Below are 20,389 nucleotides of genomic sequence, written 5' to 3' on the forward strand. Positions count from 1 at the left end.
AACCACAGCAAATAGTCCATAAATTGACTTATCAGCCAGAACACGTGTGCCATTTCCTTACCATGCCAGGAGAATTTATTAAAATTTAGAAATACAGTCCCTTTAAAAAAAAAAAAAAGAAACTAAAACATGCAGCAACTCAAATCTGTCACTTGAAATAATAACAGTGATATCACAATGATAATATGTACCCTTATACTATCTAGTATACCTATTCTATGCTGAACCATGTGTTATATAACAATACTGACTACTCTTTTTTTCCTAGGTTTGCAACTCTGCAAGGTGAACTATAAATTATATATAATTATTTCCATTTTACAGATGAGGAAATTAAAGCTCAGAAAGCTCACGTGGCTTGCCTATAGCCACACAGCTGGTAAATGCCAGAGAGAGGGTTGAGTCAGGGTCTGATTGGTAATATTTGCTACACGGTGTTGTCTCCCATCATCAGAGAATTTGAATGTACACTGGTTTAGATAAGGATAACAATTCTCACAAATGGAGCATAAGGCATGGCTTTTATAAAGTCTTCCAGCACAAAGATGAACGTCAGAAAAGTCACATTAAGTAGAACTACATTAAAAATGTACTGCCATCCTTTAGTAGTCAATAATATTAACATTCCTTAACGGTCTGAGGTCAATTTAAGAAATTTTATCTGCTAGGGACAAATTGTAATAAATCAATTGATACGCTGATAACTTAAAAAGCACAAAGGATATTACTTTAGCTTTGTTTCCCTTCAGAAAAGTTCTTTCTGGTGCTATCTCTATCTACCTACCTTCCCACTCTCTGTTTGGACTCTTGGAGCTGCCACAGGGACTTGTAGAACTTCTACACTCCAAATCCATCTGTTCTTGCCTCTGACGCTGTTCCTCTAGGAGTGCCGACTCATGCATTGCTTTAATGTGTCGCTGATAAAGAGCATAGCCACTTACTGGGGTTCCAATTGGTATACTACATGGGGTGCAGGAAACCTACAGGGAGGAGAAAAAAGATCTAAGTATGCCAATGACCAACGTAGTAATAATAACCATCTGCAGCAAATACTGGTAAAAGTGATTTTGCCATTTTTTATCAATGTGTTAATAGTCAAGAATAACTTTTAAAATGTTAGACAGTTACTTCAGAACTGAATACAATATAAATTACAGACATTGTAATAAAAGAAATGAAATTAGAATTTGAAACACTTCTATCCAATTGTAACTTACCACAGTCAAGTCCCCTGTGGCTCAGCCCTGGGTCCCACCCCTCCTCTCTATGTCCTCCAACCTTGCAATGACAACCATTTCTGTGGATTTAAATGTCATTTCTATGTTAATGACTCACCATTTCTATTCCTAAGACCTTTCGTCCAAGTTCCACACTCACATACAAAATTGCCTACCTAATAACTGCACTTAGATATCTCAAAGAACCTCAAAACTTATACTCAAAGCAGAACTTTTAATTTCCTAAATCATTTCTTCCTTCAGTGCTCTCCATCTTAGAAAATGGAACCTCAGCTGCTTAAGCCAGAAACTTGGTGGTCATCCGTGACTATTCAATCTCCTCTTGTTCCATAATCAATTCATTTCTGTTCTTCAGGACAGAAATTAAATGTTACTTCCGCAGACAGGCCAAGCCCTAACCATCCAATAAAGTATGGTGCCCTATCCCCCATTCTCCTTCTCACTGCAGCTTGTTCATTTTTTCCTTCACAGCATGTAGTAAGTACCACATACAATTTTCAATTATGTTTGCTTACGTGTTTATCTTCTGTCTTTCCCACTTCATGAAAGAATCAAGCTGTTTTAAAAAATACTAAATAAATAGCCCCTAACACAGTCCATACTTCATGAATATGAAACAGCCGTGATAAGAGTAAAGAGATGACTTCTTTATAACCTACTACTTAAAGACTTCATAGCCTTTTCCTCTACTGTAAGTGGGATTTTTCACTAACCCTAAACACAGACTAATTTTCCTGTCACTATGCTTTGACTTACATGTAAACATGGCTTTTTCTTCTTTTGCTCTAAAGCCAAATAAACTGTTTTGGTGCAACCAAAATATTATTTCCTATGTGGACTCTCCCACAAGTTTCCCAAGAAGAAGAGAGTTCTCCCTCCTCTGAAACATCCATAGAATTTTCTTTTTACCTCTCTAATAGAGCATCACATCTTAATTCATTTTAAATTTTATTACCATTTTTGTTATGTCTTATTACCCAAACAAGTTTTATGAAGTCAGGGATTCAAAATGTTACCTAACTGGGCAGACACTCAATAAATGTCTATTTGAATAAATCAATCAATGAATGAACAAATATTTAATGATTTTTTTGTATGCCATAATCACATAGTTCACAACTTTTACCAATTATCACATGAAATTGCAAATACATTTTTATCCTCTGCAATAAATTAAGAGCTAAAACATAACTTAGTAAAAAAGAAATACTCAAGAATGGAATTCAACTATCATAAGTGAGTCAAACTCTTAGAGATCATTAAGGTAAGACTGAAACGAAACTAGACTTGGAACTGTACACTGATGTTAGCCATAATCTCTAATCCATTTTAAAGATTTAAAAGCTAACTATATATTTATTCTATTACTGCTTTATAGCTACTTATTGATATGGTTACAAAAACAGGAATTACTAATATTTATGGATGAAGCCACTATATTGTTTTCCTCTTAATCAAAAATGAGCATTTCAATCAATCATGACAATGAATCCATTTGAAAAAACTACACTAACTGGTTATATAAGGGAGTTCTTTCACAAAGTTAGATTCAGGATTTTCCCACTCCTCTTCTCGATATGGCCTAATACTCCCTAACCCCAACCCAACACAGAAGGGGATAGCTATGTAGATATTTTTTAAAGGAAGAATCCAAGCAGCAACAATCTAGAATGATTTTCCACCTTTCAATCTGAACTAAAATCAAGTACCAACTCAAGAAGGTAGGAAACATGTCTCTGAAGGTCTTTGTTTTTCATCTTTACTTTTCATGCTCACATTTAAAACTTACCATTGGTGGGATAACAGCAGCTCGATGTTGAAGCTGCTGCAGGTCCAATGGATTTGGTTTTATCGGGGATGACACCAGTATAGATCCAGTGGGATTTAACAATGAAGGCTTTGAGTCCATAGGAAACATCCTACAGTTGGCAATAAAAAAAGATAAATTAATATATTCTCATTGAAGACTTTAAACACACAATCACCATCATTCCCTCTAAGCTAATGTGTATGTGTATGCACACACATATATATCACATTAACTCTCACAAGATATCTGAACAGTAAGAAAATGGGAATCTATAATGCTAATTTCACAGATGATGAAAAATAGAACCATTATCTTTTATATAACCTAATGTTAATTTATAGGCTGAAATTTATCTGAATTTAATCAACTATATCTAAACAACAAATGATTTGAACAAAAGCCATTATAAAATGTTAGGTCCTAATTTAACACTAACATACTAATAAGAACATATTGATTTACCTAAGCAGTTACCTGTTATAGTATAGTTACAGGATGTTTTGCTAGGATCACAACAGTATTTTTTAAAACATCTGAATAAGCCACTACCATTTTAAAATTGTGAATTTCATCCAAAATTCCAGACCTCTGGTTTCTCATTAAAAATGGAAAGCAGAAAGCACTGGTAACATGGAACCAGCTGTCACACAGCAACAGTGTGCTGAACTTGTAGCAGCTGCCCCTTTACCACGGGGAATGTGTTCTTCAGTTCACCACAGCCCCTGTCATCTTATACTCCCACCAGAGTACTTGCCATAAATACCTACACTTGAGTCTAGACACCCAATACATGAACTTGGGGAACCAATATACTAGCGTCATGCCTTATGGGCTTGCTCATATTTCTCAATGTTGTCATAGTCATTAGGGGGAAGATGAACATTTTTAAACATATAAATTGATAAGAAAATTAGAAATTATAAAATAATCTACATAATACCAAAAAAAAAAAAAAAAAAAAAACCAAGATGTAGAAAGATATAAGTGTAGAAAATTGAAAGCATTATTTCGATAATGGTGTCATTCACAAACCACCCTATCATCTTTGGAAAGTATTTCTGAATTTCTAGACTACTGTCACATTCATTTCTTAAAATGCTCATCTTTAAGATTACCATCATAAGAATTTTTTCTTTATTTACAAATATAATTACCAAAACCAACAGTGCAAAGCACAGATGATTCTTATTTTGGATGACACGTTTCATTAGAGAATGCTTAAAAAGGGAATACATAGCTTGAATCCATTTATGTTTATTCCAGTTAAAGTCTGGGACCATTAAAATAAAATCTAGATTATTGTGAGATCAGGGAAAAAAGAGTGATCTAGATGGTTGAATTTTCTGGTAAACCAAAGGTTTTATTTTATTTCAATTCTTGTTGGCGAAAATTCTAGCATCTACTATATAAAATCTCTTTTTGAGAAATCATCACTGTAATGCTCATTATTATTCTAGAATCAAATCTTATTCTGGAGTATATGAGATATAGAATGTACTGGGTATAGACTGAAAGTATAGAGACACCAGGATACACTATGAAAGATGAACTCTGAATAGAATTCACCCATCTGTTGGGTGGCTTGTCTGCCTCTTTCTTGTTAAAAAAGGCGGGGGGGAGGCAAAAAAAAGGCAATGTTTGATTAGGTTTCTCATTAAAAGATGTTTTAGTCTAATTCATTTCTAGAATTTACACAAATCCAACATTCTCTTGTGATTCTAGGTGATCCCACTTCTTTCAAAGAAAAGGAAACATCCAGGAAATTAAATATATTAAGTAGTATCTAATCCTATAAATATATGTATCTTTTTACAAAAATCATAAAGATGTGATGTATTCTTCATATTTATCTTTAATAACTAAAAGTACTTATAAATTAATTTGTATTATATTTGATCTTTATTCATTACAAATATGAACAATCTAACATTTTAACTGATACCAAAAAATGGTCATTATTATGACCATTAATGTGTATTTAAATTATGTTTTAATTTTCAGGACACTTAACCATGTTTCTCATGTCAGTATTTTCTTAACTCTATGACACAGGTACAGTAGGCCTTGCTGTGAGGCCTTGAAGTCTTAGTGCAAACAACAGTTACAGCCTATGCTTCTTGCCTCCACCTTTGTCACCATACCACAATGCTTCCACCAGAAGATTATAAGAGTAATCGGTAGTTTTGTTTACAAATTTGTTGGCTGAAAAATCTCTTTTTATGCTATCATATGGAATACATGTAATAAGTCAAATATAGAAGAACCTTATAATATGTTGCATTAAAAAAATAATGATCACACAATTTTGCCTGGTTATTTAAACAGATGAACAGCATCATAACCCAATATTAAGATCATACCGATTACCTTTAACTTGCCAATATTTATATACAAATAATCTCTGCAGCTAGTACCATCCTGCGATACAGGCAATGACAAGCAGGGTAAGAAGAGGGTAACATTCGAGGAACTGGCCTCACCTCTGCCTCTCAGGCTCACCATCCACATCTTCATCAGCACTGCATGTGGCACTGGAATCGTTGTCTGACTGGTGCTCAGGCCTCTGGGCAGTGATTTGCTGAGCCACAACCAAATCCTCATCCCCAGGCTCAGTCTTCTCAGTGGCTCTCTCCAAGTCTCTTTCTTTGGTGTCACCTTCAACTTTAGCTGCACTGTTTCCCAGCACCCTCATTTCAGCATCTACAGAGTCGGCTTTGGTAGTTGCTGGGAGATCGAGAACAGAATTCACTTCAGCATTGTGCTCCTGATGATCCACGTCCATTGGCTCTGCTGTTTCAACACTGATGTCATTTGCCTGGGTTTCCACACTTTCATTTTCAGCATGTTTTGTACTTGGGCCTGCTGGGGAGGGAGATGTACTTTGTGCGGTTTCAGAGTTGGACTGGAGCTCAGCCACAGGTTCCGTGTTTCCTCGAGAAGTACTGTTTTCAGTGCTATCTTCACTGGGCTTGACAGCTTCAACTGGTGAAGGAGAAGGAGCACTTTCTGTATCAGAACTATTTTCGGCACCTTAAAGATAATGACATAGCATAAAAATCTAATACTGAACATGTTTCAGGTGGTGACAGAGGCCATGCTTGAAATCAGTTGTTTAGGATGAATTATACTCCTTTGATGACCTTGGTGAAGTATTATGGCCACTGGGAAAGCTAAAATTTTCTATACAGTATGAAAGTGAAAGATCAAACTGTCCTGACCTTCTGAAATCAAAAGCCTAAAAGCTTTCAATGTCTAAAAATAATTTATATGAAATTTGAAAAGTGAAGAGAGATAGAAAAACAAAACTAAACAAAACGAATTCCCATAAATGGTGATATTTTTGTGTATTTCTATCAGCCTGTTTCTGTGCATTTCTTTTTCTCATAGCTGACAATCTAGAACAGCACTGTCCAACAGGAAAATAACATGAGCCACATCTGTAACTTTAACTTTTCTGGTAGTCACATTAAAGAAGTAAAAAACGACAGGTAAAATTGATTTTAAAAGTATATTTCATTTAACTCAACACAGTTGATTCTCTTTATTCTTGGTAATTATGTTCTACAAACTCGCCACAAACACTGAATTGGTATATATTGGACAAGGCTTGTTCAGTATCAGCTGGAAACAAGTACATTGGGCAACACAAGTTTTTCACAGCGTACATGCCCGCCAAATGACCAAGGAAGCCTTGCAAATATGACTTTGGGGTTACAAATAAATTTTAGTAAGTGAATTTGCAAATATAGAATCCACAAATAATGAAGATTAACTGTATCCTAAGTATTCTCATTTCAGCATGCTGTTTTTGTTAGCTATGGACGAGTCAGCCCCTGACTCACTGCAATGCCATGTGCAACAAAATGAAATGCTGCCCAGTCCTGTGCCATCCCCATGATCAGTTGCAGATGGGACCATTGTGATACATAGGGTTTTCAGTGGCTGATTTTTGGAAGCAGATCACTTGGTCTTTCTTACTAGTTTCTCTTTGTCTGGAAGCTCTGTTGAAACCTATTCAACATCGTAGCAACATGCAAGCCTCCAGTGACAGACCGGTGGTGGCTGTGCATGAAATGCATCGACAGGGACTCAAACCTGGGCCTGCCATATGGAAGGCAAAAATTCTACCATGGAACCACTAATGATCTCATTTCAACATGTAATCAATATTTTAAAAAGTAGTAATTAGTGCTCTCTTCAGCAGCACATATACTAAAATGGGAATGATACAAAGAAGATTAGTACGGCCCTTGTGCAAGGAAAACACACAAATTCATGAAGCGTTTCATATTTTTAAGTAACACACGTGAGGAACGTGCTTCTTAGTTCAATCAAATATATGAGATCAAACGGGCAGCTCCTGTCCAAAAGCAGAACGAGAAGGCAGGAAGGGACAGGAACTGGTTGAATGCATACAGGGAACTCGAAGTGGAAAGGGGGAGTGTGCTGTCACATTGTGGGGACTGCAACCAATGTCACAAAACAATATGTGTATAAATTTTGAAATGAGACATTAACTTGAGCTGTAAACTTTCACGTAAAGCACAATTTCAAAAAAAAAGTAGTAATCAGATATTTGACATATTTTTTGGTACTAAATCTCCAAATTCTGGTGTATATTTTGTATTTTCAGCACATGTCAATTTGAAATAGCCACATTTCAAGTGCTCAGTAACCACATGTGTCTAGTAGCCACCACATTGGACAGCAACCCCCTAGAATATTGCATAGATTTTTATTTTAATGTTGTAACACAGGAATCTTTCTCCACACTGTATCTTTCTATAAATAGAGTGCTTCGACATCTCTACCTAGATATTTCAAAGAAATTATAAACTCAGTATGTCCTACACTGGATTTGTGATCAACACTCTAAAATCATGTTCTTTTCTAGAGTTTCCTATCCCATAACAAACCAGAAAGCTAAAAGTCATCTTTCAAACCCTCCTTTCATTTATCTCCATATCCTGCCTCAACAAGATTTGTATAACTTTAGAAAGTATACGGAAAAATCTCAAGCAAAACCGTAAACAATGAATAATAAATACCTGATATAAGAGCAGAAAGAAATGAAACAGAGAACAGAAAAACAGTAGAGAGAATTAACAAATCCAGAAGTTGGTTCTTTGAAAAGATCAATAAAATTGACAAACCGCTTGCTAGGCTGATGTGAACCATCCCTTTGTCCAGTGTATCCACCCTGAATACGCTACCTGCCCGTTAGTCACCTAGCAGCCATCTCAACTCTCACGGTATCTCAGCGCGTGTGTTCAAGTAACTCTTATTTTACTTAATAATGGACCCAAAGCACAGAAGCAGTGATGCTAGAAATTTGGATATGCCAAAGTTATTGCTGTTATTTCTTACTGTGCCTAATTAATAAATTAAACTTTATCATAGGTACGTATGTATAGGAAAAAATGTAAAATATATAGGGTTTGGTACTATCTGTGGTTTTAGGTATCCACTAGGGGTCTTGGAACATATCCCATGCAGGTAATGGAGGACTACTGTACTATGAACAACAGTACTCCAACGAAATGGATAACTTTGATGAAATGAACAAATTCCTAGGGGCATATAACCTACCTAAACTGACTCAAAAAGAAGTAGAAAACCTCAACAGACCCATAATAAGTGAAGAAATTCAAACTGTAATATAAAAGGCCTCCCAACAAAGAAAGTCTGGGACCAGATGGCTTCACTGGGGAATTCTATTGAACATTTAGAGAAGATATGATACCAGTCCTGTTCAAACTCTTCCAAAAAGCAGAGGAAGAAGGAATCCTCTTTGACTCTTTCTATGAAGCCAGCACTACCCTGACACCAAAACCAAAGACACTACAAGAAAAGAAAACTTCAGACCAATATACCTTATGAATACAGATGCCAAAATTTTCAACAAAATACTAGCAAACAGAATCCAACAGCACATTAAAAGAATTATAGATCATGATCAAGTGGGATTTATTCCAGGAATGCAAGGTTGGTTCAAATTACAGAATCAGTCAATGTAATACAGGCAGTCCCCGGATTACAGGCAGTCCCTGGATTATGAACAAGATCCATTCGTGAGAGTGTCTTTAAGAAATTGTAGGTGAGTCATAACAGGTGCATATGGTTCTTATTTAGCCTTACTTTAGTGCAAGAAAAGGCTCAAAGCCTTTTCAATGACTTAAAAGCTGCATGTGCAGCAAGTGAAAGTGACTGTGATGAAGAATTTGTTGCCAGCAGGGGATGGTTAAATCATTTCAAAGTGAGGACAAATTTATATAAAGTTAAAAGGCAAGTAAGAGCTGTCCGTAAGTTGGACATTCATTCATAACCTGGGGGCTGTCCTGTACACCACATTAACAGAACAAAGAAAAAGAACCACACGATCATCTCAATAAATGCAGAAAAGCCAATCAATAAAATCCAGCAACCTTTCTGGATAAAAATTCTTAACAAGATGGGAATAAAAGGAAAGTTCTTCAAAACAATTAAGGGTACCATGGAAAATCAACAGTCAACATTATATTCAATGGAGAAAGACTGAGAACTTTCCCCTTGAAAACGGGAACAGGGCAAGGATGGCCACTCTCATCACTCCTATTCAGTATTGTACTGGAAGTCCTAGCCAGAGCAATAAGGCAAGGAAAAGCAATAAAAGGTATCCAAATTGGAAAGGAAGAGGTAAAACTATCCCTATATGCAGATATATGATCCCATACATAAGAAAATTCCCAAAAATCTACTAAAAGGCTTCTAGAACTAACAGAGGAATTAAGCAATGTTGTAGGACACAAGATCTACAACAACAAAAAATCAGCTGGTTTTCTACACACCAACAGTGAGAAATCTGAAAACGAAATTAAGAAAACAACTACATTTACAACAGCATCTAAGAAAATAAAATACCTAGGAATAAATTTAACCAGGACTCTGAAAGACTTATACAACAAAAATTATAAAACACTGCCAAAAGGCTAAACCAAAAAAACCCGTTGCCGTCAAGTTGATTCTGACTCATAGCAATGCTATAGGACAGAGTAGAACTGCCCCATAGGGTTTCTAAGGAGTGGCTGGTAGATTCGAACTGCCAACCTTTTGGTTAGCAGCTGAGCCCTTAACAACTGCACTAGATAGATGGAAAGACATTCCATGACCATAGACTGGAAGACGTAATATAATCAAGATGCCAATACTACCCAAAGCAATCTACAGATACAGCACATTCCCAATCAAAATTCAAACAACACCCTTTTCAGAAAACGAAAAACTAATCCTCACTTTTATATGGAAAGACAAGAGAACCCGGATATCCAAAGCAATTTTGAAGAAGAACAAAACAAGAGGCCTCAAGCTTCCTGACTTCAAAACATATTACACAGCTACAGTAATCAAACCAGTCTGGTACTGGCTTAGTGATAGATCAATGGGATAGAACTAAAAATCCAGAAATAAATCCAAACATCTACGGTCAACTGATTTTTGACAAGGGAGTCAAATCCATTCAATGGGGGAAGGAACCGTCTCTTCAAAAACTGGTGCTGGTGAAACTGGATTTACACATGCAGAAAAAGGAAACAAGATCCGTACCTCACCCCATACACAAAAATTAATTCAAAACGGACCAAGTACCTAAATGTTAAATCTAAAACCATAAAGTTCTTGGAAGAAAATATAAGAGCAAAGCTTTGGGACCCAGCTTTTTTTCAATGATATATTATCAAGCACAACAACAAATGCATAAGACAACAGAAAACAAAATAGAAAACCGGGACCTCATAAAAGTTAAATACTTACGTTCATCGAAAGACCTTATCAAAAGAGTAAAGAAACAACCCACAGACTGTAAAAAAAAACACTTTGGGAATGATATAACTGATAAGGATCTAATATCTAAAATACATAAAAAAACTTCTACAACTAAACGAAAAGACAAATAACTTAATCAAAAATTGGGCAAAGGACATGAACAGACACTTCACCAAAGGGGCTATTCAAATGTTCAACAGACACATGATAAGATGTTCAACATGATTAGCCAAATCAAAACCATAATGAGATACCATTTCATTCTGACTAGGACGGCCAAGGAGCCCTGGTGGCACAGTGGTTAAATGTCTGGTTGCTAACTAAAAGGCCAGCAGTTCGAATCCACCAGTTGCTCCTTGGAAACCCTATGGAGCAGTTCTACTCTGTCCTATAGGGTCGCTCTGAGTCTGAATCAACTTAATGGCAATGGGTTTTTTTTATGTTCATCACAGCACTATTCACAATAGCAAAAAAACAGAAACACCCTAAGAGTCCATCAACAGATGAATGGTAAGTAAAATACGGTACACATATACAGAGGAATACTACTCAGTGATAAAGAAAAATAAGTTCCTAAAACATCCGGGAACATGGATGAACCTGGAGGACAGTATGTTGAGCAAAGTAAGTCAATCACACAAAAAAATACACTGTATGTTATCACTTTTATGAAACAATATGAACGGACAAATATACAGAAACTAATGCTCATTAGTGGTTACCAGCAGGGATGGATTACCCAATAAGCAAAGTACACATGAGCTTACTTGTGCTTACTTACTAATCTGCAGTTCACAATTTAACTACATCTTTGATGTGGTGAAACCCATGTGAAACGGTGCACTACAGATTACTAAGTAAACATAAGTAAGCCTGTGTGTACCTTGCTTACTGGTTAATCTGCCCCTGGTTACCAGGGATAGGGGTGGGCAGAAGAGGGGGATTCCCTCTCTAGATAGTAGACACTGGTTATTTTTCATGAGGGGAAACCTAACACCAAATGAGGGTGAACTGTGCACAACTTAAGAAAGATAAATGATGTCACTGAAATGTACACAAGAAAAAAGGACATTTTGGTAATTGCTATGGCATAAATAATTTTGAAACATAAGCAACAAGAAGGAAAAAATACATGTGCAGGTATATATGTACGCACATGTATATGTATACATGACTATATACACATATATTCATATATATAATAAAACAAATATGAAGCACAGTTATGGATACTTCTTAGACATAACCAAACAACTTTTGGGATTGGGTTCCTGGGTTTAAAGGATTAGGACCATAGTCTCATGGGACATCTAGGTCAACTGGCATAAAATAGTTCATAAAGTTTATGTTTTACATACTAGTTTGGTGAGCAGTGTCTGAGGTTTTAAAAGCCTGCAAGTGGCCATCGCAGATACAACTACTGGTCTCTACTTGTCCGGAGCAAAAGACAAAGAAGGAAACCAAAGACTCAAAGAAGAAACTACTTTACAGGATATATGGGCTCATCTACCCTGAGACCAGAAGAACTAGATGGTGCTCAGCTACCACTACCGACTGTTCTGATCAGGGCCACAACAGATGGATCCTGACAGAATGGGAAAAAATGTGGAACAGAATCTCAAATTCCTAGAGAAAAAAAAAATACTCGGGATTACTAGACTGGTTGAGACTGGAGGACTCCCCAAGATTACTGCTGTGAGATACTCTTTAAACCTTGAACCAAAACTAGTCTGAGGTCACCATTTAACTATATAACAGATTGGCTCAGAAAATAAAGAATATCACCCATGAGTGCCATGCTCCTTTAAAAAATAATCTACATGAGACCAAAGGGTCAACAACTACTTTTAAACAAAGGTGAGAATGTAAGGGAGCTGGGAGGCTAGATTAATAGAAACAGAACCACCAGAACAGAAAAATTGAGAACGTTTACACATAGGGAAGAAAGTAACCAATGTCACTGAACATTCTGTGCAGAGATTGCTGTGTAAACTGCTGTGTAAACCTTCACTGAGAACACAATAAAATATTATTAAAAAAAAAAACAAAAAACTTTACGTAAAACACAATAAAAGTAAACAAATAAATACATGCTATATCAGGTGGTAATAAGTGCAATGAATAAATAACAAAACTGGGGAAGCAGTGGATAAGGGGGCTTTATAGAAGGAACTGTGACATTTGAGCAGACATGTAAAGGAAATGAGAGAATGAGCCACAAGCCCATCTTGGGGAAGAACATTCCAGGTGTAGGGATTAACAAATACAAAGATCCCTAAAGTGCGGTTGGTTTGATTGGGGAAAGCAAAGAGGACAGTGTGGTTGGAGCAGACTGAGAAAGCAGAAGGTTGGTTGGCAAATAGATCCACGAGTATAAGGGTAAGTTCATAAAGGATTCAAGGATCACAAAAATGACTTTGGCTTTTACTCTGATTTACATTTTAAACGGATCGCTCTAGCTTCTGTGTGGAAGAAAAAAATATAATGGATCAAAGAGAAGTAAGGAAGCCAATCAAGGGCTACTGCAATGGAGATGGCTTGGATCTGGGGTAGCAGCAATGGAGAAGGGAAGAAACAATTAGATCCTAAACATCACGTTTAAAATTTGCTCATGGACCACATGTGGAGTATGAGAGAGAGAATTACCAAGATACCATTTACTAACAAGGACCAAAGACTGGAGGAAAAAGCAGGTTACGGTGATGGGAAACATAAGAGTTTGCTTTGCATAACTGGACTAAACCAAAGCTAAGAAGTTTCCTGAACACAACCAAACACTTCGAGGGACAGAGTAGCAGGGGTAGGGGTCTGGGGACCATACTTTCAGGGGACATCTAGGTCAACTGGCATAACAAAGTTTATTAAGAAAATGTTCTGCATTCTACTTTGGTGAGTGGCGAGTGGGGTCTTAAAAGCTTGCAAGTGGTCATCTAAGATGCATCAATTGGTCCCACCCACCTGGAGCAAAGGAGAATGAAGAACACCAAAGTCACAAGGAAGTGTTAGCCCAAGAGACAGAAAGGGCCACGTAAACCAGAGACTCTATTAGCCTGAGACCAGATGAACTAGATGGTGCCTGGCTACCACCAATGACTGCCCTGACGGGGAACACAACAGAGAGTCCCTGATGGAGCATGAAAAAAGTGGGGTGTAGAACTCAAATTCTAGTAAATAGACCAGACTTAATGGTCTGACTGAGACTGGAGGATCCCCAGAAAGCATAGCCGCCAGACTCTGTCAACCCAGAACTAAAACCATTCCCAAGGCCAACTCTTCAGACAAAGATTAGATTGGACTATATGGGACATAAAATGATACTCGTGAAGAGTGTGCTTCTTAGCTGAAGTAGATACATGAGACTAGATCGGCAGCTCTTGTCTGAAGGCAAGATGAGAAGGCAGAGAGGGTCAGGAGCTGGTTGAATAACACGGGAAATCAGAGGTGGAAAAGAGGAATGTGCTGTCACAGTGTAGGGAGAGCAATTAGGGTCACATAACAACGTATGTATACATTTTTGTATGAGAGACTAACTCGAATTGTAAACTTTCACTTAAAGTACAACAATTAAAAAAAAAAAGTTTGCTTTGGATGTTAAGTTTGAGATAACTATTAGGCATTCAAATGGAAATATTAGGTAGGCAGTTATATATATGAACCTGGGGTTCAGATGAGGCTTCAAGTCTCAAAAACAAAATTAAAACAAAAGTAAAAACTCAGAACTATGTGTGCCTCACACACAGTAAGGCCTAATATATGGCAGCAATTACTGTTACCAAAATGCTCAAATGATAACAAAAAGCTTGATTTAACCTTCATTTCTATTCATATAATGATGGAAAGCCCCAAAACCACAGGCAAACTGACAAGTCATTTTATCTTCAAAATACTGGAAGCCCTGGTAGTCACTATGCAGCAGATGACTTCATTTGACAGAAGCACTTTTTCAATGTTCTTCTCCAAGCCACAAGACAAAAGATATTTGCAGGACATAATGCTTCACCAAGCAGCAACCAAATGTGAGTGCCTTCCTTTGCTTTAAAACAAAACAACCTTAAAGAGTGACTGAGAGCAAGAGCAAATTCAAATATTGGTAAAGTTTCAGTCTTTTTTATGTAACTCTTAATTGTCAAAGAGGTTTGTGCAATCAGATGTATTTCATGAAAAGAGACATAGGGACTCTCACTTCAGCCATTACCTTCATTCTCCCATTGGCAAGAGCCTTGCCACACAATAAAAAACATCTTTACGAACTCATTAAGTTTACCAACAAGTATGAAATCATAGGTCATGTAAACTTCATTGTACTTTCTTTTCTTAGATACTTTCCAACTGAAGTTGAGTCAAAAGGAAATGAAGACAGATGCCACAATTCTCATGGCAAGTTCATTACCTACTAATAGGAAACTAGATGTTAAAACACAATCACATGCATGATCGGGTATCATGTGACCATGCCACCCTACATTTGATCAGATGAAAATATTATCTTCATACCATACTTGACAATTTGAAGAAAGTTTCACACTAAGACAAAGTAAGGAAGAAAACAAAAGAAAAAAAGTCACTTTTTGCTGCTCGGTTTTGAGACCCTCTTTGCCCATCTACAGATAGGATTTTCTATTCCGAAATAAACAAATTTATGATAATTAAGTTTGGGTTGCATTTACATTTATAACCCAGGGAATGCTAGCTACCAGATGGAGACATATTAAAACCAACACACTCAGATAACTTCTTTGAAAGTACCATATTGCCTTCCATTTTTTCTGCAGCATTCTTACATTACCCCAGTATAATATTCTACTCTTTACTTTTGTAACACTGACCTAGTTTTTACTAAAACTTCACTTTTGTTTATTCATTGTTCAAAGCCAATCCCTATTTCAAGACAAAAAGTTTAAAAATCAACAACAATAATCACAGGAAATAAAAAATCTAAAATTTCTGGAACTCGCTTAAAATACAACCTCACGTACAGAAAACATACACAATTCTAACTATACACAAAGTATAAACTTTGGTAATTAAAAAAAAAGCAAATGAGATGAAGAGAAATATTTGTATATACAAAATACAGCCTTTACAAAACAGAAATGTGTTTAATGTATAAAGATCTACAAGTATTACGAAAACTTCCACCTGAGAAGTAGTTAATTTACAAAAGAAATCCACAGAAAATTTAAATGTAAACTGAAATAAATTAGGTACCTCTTTTTTTTTACTGCCAAAAAACGAAGAAAACATTTACTTCTTCAGGAAGCTGTTATTAATTTCTTTAAGCAATAAAAAAGATTTTATTTATTTTCTTAACTTTCTTGGGATAACATTTTTTTCTACTGTGGCATCCATGGTCATTAATTTTTTCACATGAAAACATGAATATGATTTTTGTAAATCTTTGTAGAAATATGAAATAGATCAAACTCAGTGCAATAAAACAAAGAAAATGTACTTGATAATAACAATGAAACAAATAAATGTGGCAATGACATACATGCATGGACATTTTATTGACACTGGTGAGACTTAGTGTCCGTAAGAAAGGCTGCATTTTCAGGATCTTCTGGTTGTAGCATCTGGATAACCACAGTTGCCACATAGCTAAATATTTGTTGACCAAATGAATAAATTCATTGTATTAAAGTCTAAAATTCGAAGCCATGAAAACATTATACACATTTCTTTAACAGATTTCTAAACAGTCGAATGACTAAGTTAAAAATTGCATATTTCAGATGTTGTAACTAAAATTTAAAATTTTGAGGTACCTTCACTATCTTCTGGATTTTCTTCTTCATTAGAGGCTTCAATATCTTCATCTTCCTGAGCAGAAACAGTGGAAGCTATACTTTCACATTGAGACACATCTCGCTCCTCACGAGGCTTTCGTGATGTCTGAAGGAGTAAAAATTATTATTTTTTAAATAACTAAAAAGAAACAAACTTTTTCCTATCTGAATTAATGTAAAACACTGCTACACACACATACTATACTGTGTCCTGTGTGTCTGACAACGGTTCTGGCTAACTTATCAACAGTAAAAGTACATGCAAATATCTCTTGGTAATTTATCATAAGCCTTTTTAATAGATGGATCACATTCATCAAACTGATCAAAAGTTAGATATGAACCATCTCTGGAATCAGCTGTCACTAGGTGGTTGTTGCGTGCTGTCGAGTCAAGTCCATCTCATAGTGACCCTATACGACAGAGTACTGCCTCACAGAGTTTCCAAGGCTGTCATCCTTCCGCAAGCAGACTGCCCCATCTCTCTGCCGTACAGTGGCTGGTGGATTCAAACCATCAACCTTTCAGTCAGCAGCTGAGCGCTTAAACACTGTGCCATCAAGGCTCCTTTAGTTGTCACTATATATGTAGAAATAGCCAATAATTACAAATCTCCATTCTTGTCTCCCCCTCAAATTAATGTATTTTTAAATAAAATAACATATGCCTTGACATGTGGAAGATGCAGAAAATTATGTTAAGATAAACAGTAATTGCTCATTATTCCACCAGCTGGAGATAATAAGTAGACTGGCACACTGACTTTCAGTCTTTTATATATATACCTGCCTGTTAAGTGGTTATGTCTACACATAAACATTAACCAGGATAGCCCTATGTAGTTATAGATCTTACTTTTCTTTTATTGTACTTTAGGTGAAGGTTTACAGAACAAATATTTTCTCATTAAACGGTCAGTACACATATTGTTTTATGACATTGGTGTACAGAACAAAACAGTTTCTCATTAAAGAGACAGTATACATATTGCTCTACGACAATGGTTAAGAACCCTATTATAGGTCAACACTGTCCTTACTCAACCTTGGGTTCCCTATCACCAGCCTTCCTGTCCCTTCTGCCTTCTAGTCCTTCTCCCTGGACTGTTGTGCCTCATTAGTCTTGTTTTGTTTTATGGGGCTATCCAATCCCCGGCTAAACGGTGAACCTCAGGAGTGACGTCATCACTGAGCTATAAGGGTATCCGGGGGCCATACTCTCAGGGTATCTCCAATCTCTGTCAGGCCAGTAAATCTGGTCTTTTTTCATGTGTTAGAATTTTGTTCTACACCCTTCTCCAGCTCTGTCCAGAACCCTCTATTGTGATCTTGGTCAGAGCAGTCAGTGGTTGTAGCCGAGCACCATCTAGCTGTACTGGACTCAGTCTGGTGGGGGCCTTGGTAGCTGTGGTCCATCAGTCCTTTGGACTAATCGTTTCCTTGTACCTTGTTCTCTTCATTCCCCCTTGCTCCAGAAGGGGTGAGACCAGTGGAGTATCTTAGATGGCTGCTCACAGGCTTTTAAGACCCCAGATGTTACTCACCAAGGAAGAATGTAGAGCATTGTCTTTATAAACTGTGTTACGCCAATTGAGCTAGATGTTCCCCGAGATCATGGTCCCCACAGCCCTCCGCCCAGCAATTAAGTCCCTCAGGGAGTTTGGATGTGTCTATGGAGCCTCCATGACCTTGTCTTGTACAAGTTGTGCTGGCTTCGCCAGTATTGTGTACTGTCTTACCCTTCACCAAAGTTACCACTTATCTATTGTTTATTTAGTATCCCCCCCCCACAAGCAACAAAGATTGTTACTTTTTGTGTGTAAACTTTTTCATGAGTTTTTACAATAGAGATCTCATACAATATTTGTCCTTTTCTGACTGACTTATTTCACGCAGCAATGTGTCCTCCAGTTTCATCCATGTTATGAGATGCTTCACAGATTTATCATTGTTCTTTATCGTTGCATAATACTCCACTGTGTGTATGTACATAGTTTATCAATTCATCTGTTGATGGACATATAGTTTGTTTCCATCTTTTGCTACGGTGAACAATGCTGCCATGAACATGGGTGTGCATATGTCTATTCGTGTGATGGCTCTTTTTTCTCTAGGCCACATTCCTAGGAGTGGGATTGCTGGATTGTATGGTATTTCTATTTCTAGCTTTCTAAGGAAGTACCATATCATTTTCGAAAATGGCTGTTATCATTTTGCACTCCCACCAGCAGTGCATAACAGTTCTGATCTCCCCGCAGCCTCTCCAACATTTGTTATTTCCACTGTTTTTGATTTGTGCCAGTAATGCTGGGGTGAGATGGCATCTTGTTGTGGTTTTAATTTGCCTTTCTCTAATGGCTAGTGAACGTGAGCATTTCCTCATGTGTCTGCTGGCCGCCTGAATGTCTTCTTTGGTGAAGTGTCTATTCATTTCCTTTGCCCATTTTTAATAGGATTATTTGTCTTTTTGTTGTAGAGGTGTTGGACTTTCTTGTAGATTATGGAGATTAGACCTCTGCCTGAACTGTACCGTCCAAAATTTTTTTCCCAATCTGCAGGCTCTCTTTTTACTCTTTTGGTGAAGTCTTGAAGAGCATAGGTGTATGATTTTTAGAAGATCCCAGTTATCTAGCTTATCTTCTGGAGATTGTGTGTTGATGGTTAGGGTTTGTATACTGTTAATGCTGTGTATTAGGGCCTGTAGTGTTGGTCCTATTTTCTCTTCTATGAATTTTATAGTTTTTGGCTTTATATTTATATCTTTGATCCACTGTGAATTAGTTTTTGTATATACTGTGAGGTATGGGTCCTGTTTCATTTATTTGCAAATGGATATCCAGTTCTGCCAGCACCATTTGTTACAAAGACTGTCTTTTCCCCATTTGATGGACTTTGGGCCCTTGTCGAAGATCAGGTGATCATAGGTGGATGGATTTACATCTGGGTTCTCAATTCCTTTCCATTGGTCAATGTAGCTGTCGTTGTACCAGTACTAGGCTGTTTTGACTACCATAGCTGTATAGTAGGTTCTGAGGTCAGGTAGTGGGAGTCCTCCAATATTATTCTTCTTCTTCAATAGTGCTTTACTTATTCAGGGCTTCTTCCTTTTCCATATAAAGTTTATGATTAGTTTTTCCATCTCTTTGAAGAATGTTGTTGGTATCTGGATTGGGATTACGTTGTATTTGTAAATTGTTTCGGGTAGAATTGTCATTTTCACAATGTCGAGTCCACCTATCCATTAACATGGTATGTTTTTCCATTTATGTAGATCCTTTGGGTTTCTTGAGGTAGTGGTTTTGTAGTTTTCTTTGTATACATCTTTTACACCCCTGATTAGATTTATTCCTAAGTATTTTATCTTTTTAGGGGCTATTATAGATGGTATTGTTTTCCTGATCTCCTTTTCATCGTTCTCTTTACTGGTGTATAGGAATCCAACCGATATTTGTATATTTATCTTATATCCTGCTCCTCTGCTGAATCTTTCTATTAGTTCCAGCAGATTTCTCATGGAGTCTTTTGGGTTTTCTATGTATAGTATCATATCATCCGCAAACAGGAACAGTTTAACTTCTTTGTTACCAATGTGGATGCCCTTTATTTCTTTTTCTTGCCTTACTGCTCTAGCTAGAACTTCCGGTACAATGTTAAATAGGAATGGTGATAAAAGCCATCCTTGTCTTGTTCCTGTTCTCAAGGGGAATGTTTTCAGCCTCTCTCCATTAAGAATGATGTTGGCTGTTGGTTTTG

The 20,389-nt window shown here is 36.8% G+C and overlaps 1 protein-coding gene and 1 non-coding gene across 11 annotated transcripts in view; one reads left to right on the forward strand and one right to left on the reverse strand.

Moving 5' to 3' along the window:
* NCOR1 (nuclear receptor corepressor 1) overlaps positions 1 to 20,389 on the reverse strand; it is a 208,729-nt gene that overhangs the window by 57,424 nt on the left and 130,916 nt on the right. For all 10 annotated transcript variants that reach the window (XM_023731051.1, XM_023731048.1, XM_023731053.1 and 7 more), the window contains 4 exons: positions 16,617 to 16,743; positions 5,529 to 6,078; positions 3,028 to 3,157; positions 785 to 980 (listed from right to left, as the gene is read on the reverse strand). In XM_023731051.1, coding sequence (XP_023586819.1) covers positions 785 to 980; positions 3,028 to 3,157; positions 5,529 to 6,078; positions 16,617 to 16,743 — 1,003 coding nt within the window. The remainder of the gene's footprint in view (positions 1 to 784; positions 981 to 3,027; positions 3,158 to 5,528; positions 6,079 to 16,616; positions 16,744 to 20,389) is intronic.
* Positions 7,237 to 7,343, forward strand: LOC111820522 (U6 spliceosomal RNA). The gene has a single exon (XR_002824075.1). It is a non-coding gene; the product is annotated as a U6 spliceosomal RNA (small nuclear RNA).

This window comes from Trichechus manatus, unplaced genomic scaffold (assembly GCF_000243295.1).
Source record: "Trichechus manatus latirostris isolate Lorelei unplaced genomic scaffold, TriManLat1.0 scaffold00040, whole genome shotgun sequence".
NCBI lineage: Eukaryota > Metazoa > Chordata > Mammalia > Sirenia > Trichechidae > Trichechus > Trichechus manatus.